At 36.4% G+C, this 8,140-nt stretch overlaps 1 protein-coding gene across 1 annotated transcript; it reads right to left on the bottom strand.

Annotated features, from left to right (window-relative positions):
• Nucleotides 1–6,913: 6,913 nt before the first annotated feature.
• On the bottom strand, nt 6,914–7,924 carry LOC104030371 (leukotriene B4 receptor 1). The gene has a single exon (XM_009482059.1). The coding sequence runs from the start codon at nt 7,922–7,924 to the stop codon at nt 6,914–6,916; it is 1,011 nt and encodes a 336-aa protein (XP_009480334.1).
• Between the last annotated feature and the right edge of the window lie 216 nt (nt 7,925–8,140).

Raw genomic sequence — 8,140 nt, 5'->3', positions numbered from 1 at the left:
ATGGATATTTAAGGAAAGACATGGGTAGAACCCTTTAATTCATGAGCTTTTCTTCCTAGAAGTGCTTATGAGAAGTTCTTCAGCAAAAGCAGTTTCTTCTGATTCTGATCTCTTTAAAAGTAAGATTAATCAATTAGTGTAATGCTAGTCAACGTGACAAATGTAAGAGGATTAAGCCAGGCCTTGTTCATAGACAGACTCTAAAAGCCTTACATAACAGAAACTAAACATTGCAATAGAGAAAAGGGGAATTTGGAATCAGATCTCTTTGATTCTGTTTTCTGCTTTACTCTAACACTTCTGTTTTCTTAAAGGCAAAGCTTTTGTGATTTTTCTTATCATGGACATCTTTAAGACTACAAAAACTATTCCTAATTTTATCACAATGAAGTCAAGACCTTTTGAAACTTTTTGAAAGCACCTCAAAACTACCAAGAGCCTAGAAATCAATACTATCACCTGGGATGAGATGTGAGCTACTCAAGTTTAAGAGTCAGGGTCTAGCTCAACATGCTTATTGATGGGTTTTTTGTGGGGGGAAAAAGAAGTTGTTTTCAGCATAGGCATTTCACAAACTGGCATGAGGTAATTATATTCTGTCAAAAACTCTCATCCTGCCTAATTTATACAATGTTTGAAATAATGCAGGCTTGGGTTCCTGAAGAGTAAGAAAAGGACCAACTAGATCACTCTGAAATGAATATAATATACTGTTGTGGTTTTTTGTGAACCTTGCTGTCTCAATGACCTGAACCTTAAATTACAGTTCACAACTGAAACAATGAACAAAGTGCCTCACTGGTTGTTTCAGTGACTTTAAGAGTATTATAATTAGGCCTAACTTTTTTAAATGGAAGAGCCACATGGTGGCAGGAGAGAACAAGGCATGTAAAAAAACATTGCTCTGCTAAATGCTTCCTTCAGTTTTAACTACATAATGTTCTCTTCTACAGGGTAGCTGAAGGTTCATGGCTATATTTTTAAATCTAATGGACACAAACATAATTTATTAGTTACAATGTTTAAAAAGAGTCCATGACTTCTAAGTTTCTGATACTACTCACCAAGTTCAATAGGGAATTATACAGTGAATGTCAATATTGCAATAACTGTTGAAGTTATGTAGTACAGTTAAGATATGGAATCTGCAACATGTTTTTAGATTGTCTACGCTGCCACATCTTACCATAGCATGAGGTGTCAATGACTAGAAATGATCTTCATATAGCTATTTTCCTATTGTCACTTTTTTGGTGACACTATCAGGTTAATGACAGGCCATAAATGGTGCTTCAAATTCATAATTCTCTGAAAATTAAATATTTAGCCCTTCATTTTTTATGTAATGTGCTACATCATGAACAGGTCTGCTATACAAAAATGAAAAGTCAGATTTTTCACTTTAAGACCTACTAAGAGCAGTCCAAACTACTAATCCTCTGATTTAAGACCATCTGGACATACACTTCACTTTATGGACATCCATAATTACAGTACACTAATGTTTCTAGATGTCTCACTACAGTTAGCACTGTTTTCTAGTTAATAGGCAATCGAAATAGTGATGCACTTAGTTGTACACACTGTTAGTACTTACACAATTGCAGCCAAAACTGGAGTGTAACCAGTTACCTTTGCAATCAAGATGTAGTTCAGGTAGCTGATTTCTATTAAATTAAGATTAAGTGGATTCTGCAGTTGTAGCAGATGTATAATCTTCCTAACGTAAGAGTAGTGACTGTTTAACCTGCACTGGAAGACTTTATAGCATCCTTCCCATTAATTCCATCACTTGAATCACTGACTTCACATGTTCCATAAAAATAATTTTCTTCTAATCTGACCCTCCTTCCAACTTAAATGAATCTAGTTTAAAATGTTGAATCCTTACTAAGAACCACGAGCATGACTTTTAAAATAATTGATTTAAGGGGGAAGAAGACATGAAGGCATCAAAGAGCATATGGTTCTATTATCTCCGTACCTATCAGTGCAAGAATTTTCTAAGTACTGTAAACAGTGTTGTAAAGTTTCTGAAATCCTAGTAGCCATCATCATAGCCTGGTCACACCCAACTCTTAATGCTAACAGCATAAGCTACTCACCCTTTCAGAGGACAGGGTTATGTATCTCTAAACTGTGTTTTATTGGATGTTTTTCTTTAACCTATTAACAACCAGTAGATATCTAGCTGAGGAGCTTTCTAATGAAGAACTGTTCTAGTGATTAACTGATCTGACGAGAGAGCATTTACAAGAACCTGAAACTGCCTTGCAATAGAGTAATTCTCACTTCCTTCTCTGTTCTCTTTGTTTACTCTGCTTTCATAGCTGAACTTCTCAGTTTCATTCTAAAGCCATATTCTTCTTGATAATCTTAACTGACTTATTTCTCACTTGCTTTTCCATTCCAAACAAATATAATTTTTTCCTTACTCTTCCCTTTTTCCTGTAAATGCAGAAAAGGAAGTAATACAAGAGTTGTAGGATATAAAATCAGAGAAAAACTTCACCATTGTTAATATTCACTAATTCTTCATCTTCTAAAATATTTATTATGGATCAGACTCTTGCTTGAACATGAAAGAATTTGCATGCCCATGTAGTCTCCATGCCATCTGTTAGCCTCCAGGTTCTTTTACTCCTTTCACCCAAGTCCTGCATGCAAATCTTTTTTAGTCCCATTAATAGTAATCCTGAGAGTTCTATAACTGCAGTCTTAAAGGTCTTTAAAATGCCTCTTAACTTTTGCTCTACTTCTTCCTAGACAATATTCTGCTGATTTCATTAAAGAAAAAAAAATAATAAACTTTCTTTAGTATAATGCAGTTGCCTTGTTTCTGCCTGCAAACAAGGATCTCTGTGATTTCCCTTGTGTTACCTCTTAAATTACAAGTTGCCTCTAAATATCCACAGAGCTCTGCTGCTTTTAATCCAGATCTCTGTAATAACTATTTTACCAGTATGCTTACAGAAAAATTTTGATGTCAGCAGGCAACAAAAGGTGTGAGACTGATACTTTTTCTTTGTTCTTTTTTATCCTTCTCGTATATTGGCTATGTATGAACTAGAAATACTTCAGGCTCTCCTTCAATCCTGTTGATTGTGCAATCCATGCAATACAGCATTAATTCACTTTATGCAGCATGATCCTACTACAGTAAATGTGATAAATTCCTGATGTATACTCATGGAATGTTCACAGAAAGTTTCAGGCTGGGTACGACTTTAGTGTTAGAAGGTTATTAATTTTTACAAACATGAGAAATTCAAACCATCAGGTCACCTCCTAGTACTCAGTGTTCTAAGCAGTGTTGCATTGATTCCACATAATGTTCTCTGTACTTCAGTGTAATCTGAGGTGATTTGACTCAGGTGACTGAAGCGGCCCTCTCTTAGCTCAGCCTTCTTCCTTGCTGTGTCATGAGAAATAGCTGGAGACTGAAACTACAGACACAGACTTCATAAACAAGGACAGAAGAGTTAGGAAGTAAGAAAAATAGGAGGAACTCAAATGAGATGAAACCTCATTTTTCGCAGAAGGGTCAGAGTGTCTCAAGAGTTACTAGTAAGACTGCTCTCACCTCCAAGTCACTGCTTTGGACTAGCTTGAACAATCAAGGAAAGTCTTTGCTTTCTATCAGTCTTCCAATACAGTCTGCCAGATGGATATATAATGTAGTCAACAAGAAGCATGAAGTATCACTGTCATAAGATGCAGCATTTTGGACCAACTCTGTGCTAAGTCTTAGGTTTGGCTGGGATTCGGTACTTTAGAAGACAAGAATATCCACTGTCCGTTGGCAGGATGGGCCTATTGGAATCCCTGTAGTTTTGTGATAGAGCACGTTAGCATAGATGAAGTGGTAAATCTTGCTATGTTGATAGGCCTGATGTATACCTGTTAAAGGAAGAAGCAGTCAGCCATGTCATCAGCTTATACTGCTACACTGCCTCTTATGGACCCAGTTACATCATGGCTGTGTTGCCAAAAATATTAAATCAGTGGGTTTTTATCTGTGCATACCAATGTTTGCACAAATTAACTCTATTTGTTCTGTAGAAAAATGAAATTAGTCAAGGCTGCTGTTTTAGCATCTTTTTACCACTCCTCAAACAGCCTTCATAAGAAACATAGTTCTTAGAGATGGCTGACTACTGGAGGCAGCCATCCAAGGCCGTTAATATGAACATAAGAGGCCAGTTCTAGCTCCTTGATGGACTGCAGGTTTTACAAGTACTTCAGTACTGCAGTTGTGAGTAAAAAGCAGTGGAGAAAATGCGAGAACTGAATACTGAGGCAGAAAATTCATGCTGTCTACTGTCAAAGTGCAGAAGTACAATATAGCTAATGTGCTGCTTTTCGATCTGTTGACCATAAGAAACATTCTTATTGTTTAATTAACTTAGTTTAGGTCTCTATACTAAGTACTGTAATTTCAGTGGAAGAGCAGCACCTGGTAGTAAATGATTCTGAATCCTCAAAGTGACAGCTTTCAATTAAAAAGTGCCTTAACTAATCATTTTATTACATCCCTAGACTGTACTTACTGATCTATGGATGTTACTAGTTCCGTTTTTAAGATTCCTGGATGCTGGGCAGGATGCAGCCTGAGCAGCAAAGTTCACTTGTCTGTGAGTGACAGGACAAAAAGAAAAGAAAAAAGGTCTGACTCACTATACCTTACCCATTGATTTTAAAAACCCAAACAAACAAAAACCAAACACCACTGCCGTAGGCAGTATCGCACAGACTATGTATCTGGCCACGGATCCCTTTACATTCTGTCCTGAGTTAGGCATAGCTGAGCACAAGGCACTTAACGTGCAGTCAATGCTCCCAAAAAGCTTGTTGACTAGCAAATGGCACAAAAGACGACTGCTTCATTCATGAGACAGACGATACACACGCAGAGATGGTTAGGGGTTTAACCCAATTCCTAATAAGAAGATGGATTATAGCTAGGTATAGGGCACAGACTGATAGAAAGCAAAATTCTGGTCAGGTAGCTTGTGCTAAAGTTTGTCTGGGTCTTTCTCCGAACTGTAAGTTGTGAAATGCTTGGCTCCTTGTGGCCTAGAACCCTAGTCCCGTTGCAGTGCTCATGTGCTTGTTATCTCCTCATCTGTTCTCTGTTGTTGAATAGTGAGTGACTCCTATCTCAAGAACATATTGGGAAATACAGCTTCACTTTTTTATGCAGTAGATAACTGAAATTGGTGCTTTTATTGTGAGATAAAGCTACATTGCTATAATGAACACACTAATACAATTAAAGAGCCATTAGTGGGGTGAAGTCTAAGGGATTTCATCTGCTGCTTACTCTTTGCTGCAAGCAAGGTCTTGTTAAAGTTTTATTTCCTTTAATTTCAGTGAAGGACACCTACTGATGGAAAGCCCTCAGTGGTGTGGACTTTTCTCCTATTGAGAAGAAAAAAAAAGACTTTTTTGTAACAAGCAGGAATAACAAATACATATGCAAAGTTTAGAGAAATATTCTTCCATTGACAGGTAAGGATTTTACTTCCCCGTGTTTATTTCAGTTTACAAGCTAAACTAATACAACTCAAATATCCTTGGGTGTTACATAATCAGATTTTGAAAATTAAGTTTTAGTTAGTATTTGTAATTTCTTTGTAAAGATGAGTAACATAGCAATTTAGCAGCTGTTCAGAACAATGTACAGGAAATTACAATATGTTTCTTAGTAATCAGTAGTTATTCTTATTAGAAATCATTGACTTAAATATAAGCAAGAGTAAGCACAAAAAATGTTAGGCACAATTGAAATAAAAAAAACTTCAAAAGCAAACACTTGATGCCATGCAGTTTTTCTACAGTGAGTTTGCACACATTCACAAAACTAAAATAAGGTCCTTGCAAGCACTGAATTTATTGGTTTCTTAGGGCAAAGTCCACTCTATTCTACAAAAGAAGAAAAAATAATCCTTTTATTTGCAAGGTGAAGTTCTTACGATATTAGACACTTTTTACAGCTACCATAATTTTCTTACACATAAAAAATACTATCAAGGATCTCTCCTTCCCTCCCACCAGAGCCTGATCCAGTTTCCCCATAATTTAACACACATATTAACTTAACTGAATCAAACTTCTTGAGGATACTCATAGCATGGATATTTAATATATCAATAGTTTAATTGCCACTGAAGTATGCAATGTATTTGACATCAAATATCGCATGAAGTCTGTAACTGTTTGCCATACAACACAGAATTCTCATACCTCCTGTTTTTTTCTGGAGGCACGTCACATGTCACATTTTACTTGTTAAAATCTATTAACACAAGACAATTCAGTAAATGAGCTTGACTGTGTAAACAACCCTTATTACTTTCAAACCTAAATAAAGCAATGAATAAAAATCGCTTTATATTTTCCATCTACCCAAAAGTTTTATGTGTTAATATAGGTTAAAACCATTCTTACCCATACCAAGAAGTAAAGTATGCTCTCTTAAAACTTTAGATTATATAAGGATTTTTGAGTATCTAACAATTTCTTCTGAAGGAAAACTTAGTTTTAAACTTTAAGCTTCTGTTTTCTACATACAGTCCTTTTCTGCTTTCTGCACACACACTTTCTAGAAATCACAAATAATTTTAATGGAAAGTAAAAATGCTGTATTCCTTACAATGTGAGCTTCTAAGCCACCTTGCTGAGGTTCTCAGCACCAGTGAAATAGTGCTAATTTCATTATGTGGATACTAACTTAGGAACTGAACTAGGTTGTCAATGCAAATTCTTTTATAACACACAAAACAAACCCTAATAACTTTTACCCGTCTCTAGATTTACCTGGACTGCTTAGTAAATGAAACAGAGTATGAGGAGAAAGGACTACTGAAGGAATGACACAGAATCACATTATTCACTAAGTCTGTGTTCCTTGTTAAAGATTTTCTGTGCTTACTAAAGTATCTTCTTGTTTGGTTACAACCAAACTTTTTTTCTTGTCTTCCTCTGTTACAGTCTGACTCATCTGTTCAAACAGCTTTGATATCTTGGCAAATCTCAGGTGATTCTGAAATCTTCGTGCAGCAAAAGCATAAAGTAGAGGGTTAATACAGCTACTGATGAATACAAGCGCTCCAGAGATGTACACTCCTTTGTCAACAATTTTTTCCAGTGCCAAAGACATTTCCTCATTAGAGAGTTCTATCTGAATTGAAATAATATCTAGGATGTTAAAGAGATGATGAGGGAACCAGCATAAAATGAATGCCACCACAATGCTGGCAATGAGCCGTTCCGATCGCTGCTTAGATTGGTAAGTCATTCTGCTTATTCTTCTTGCAACACACATGTAACAAGTGCAAATAATTAAAAAAGGGATTACAAAACCTGCAAGAGTCTCCAGCAACAGATATGACACTTTCTGTCTATTAGAAGAGTAGTTGCGACATGTGCATAGCAGTCCACCATTCATTTCTTCTGTCTCTTGAAATGGAATGACAGAAATGCCAAAAGTAATAGACAGGAACCAAATGAGGAACATGACTAAAGAAATCTTCTCTTTTGTTTTGAATCTTTGAATTGTGAAAGGGTAAAACACAGCCATTAACCGTTCCAAGCTCAGTGCTGTAATTAGAAATATACTAGCATACATGCTGCAGTAAATGATGAAAACCAGTATTTTGCAGAAGATGACTCCAAAAACCCATGAGTCAGCAAAGGAGTAAATCCAAATTGGTAAAGTAATCAGTACAAGGACATCTGCAATGGCCAGGTTCAAGATCAGCAGGACTGAAGGAGATACTTGCTTCATTTTTGTACAAACAGTCCAGATGACGATGCAATTTCCAGGGGTCCCAATAATAAATGACAAGCTCAGTATTATGCAGACTACCAACCTCACAATATTCCACATCGAGTGAATACTGCTTTCCTCAGCTTGACTCATTCTGGAAATTCTTCAGTTCTTGGTTGCCAATATCCTCGGCGCTTTGCACTATGCTTTTATTCTGAAGGTGTTCGTGAACTACTTGAGACAAAGTTCTCTAACTGATATTCTGTAGACTAATATGGCATATGAGCTCACATCCTAATGCTTGCTCTTGCAAACATCTGACCACATATGGCAGTTCCTGTTGTTTAGGAAGACAGTGTGCATTTTTGC

Source organism: Pelecanus crispus, chromosome 8 (genome assembly GCF_030463565.1).
Source record: "Pelecanus crispus isolate bPelCri1 chromosome 8, bPelCri1.pri, whole genome shotgun sequence".
Lineage (NCBI taxonomy): Eukaryota > Metazoa > Chordata > Aves > Pelecaniformes > Pelecanidae > Pelecanus > Pelecanus crispus.
This window is presented reverse-complemented; position numbering and strand designations above follow the sequence as displayed.

Coding starts and splice junctions, on each gene's coding strand:
- LOC104030371 (XM_009482059.1), bottom strand. CDS start 7,924: ATGAGTCAAGCTGAGGAAAGCAGTATTCACTCGATGTGGAATATTGTG.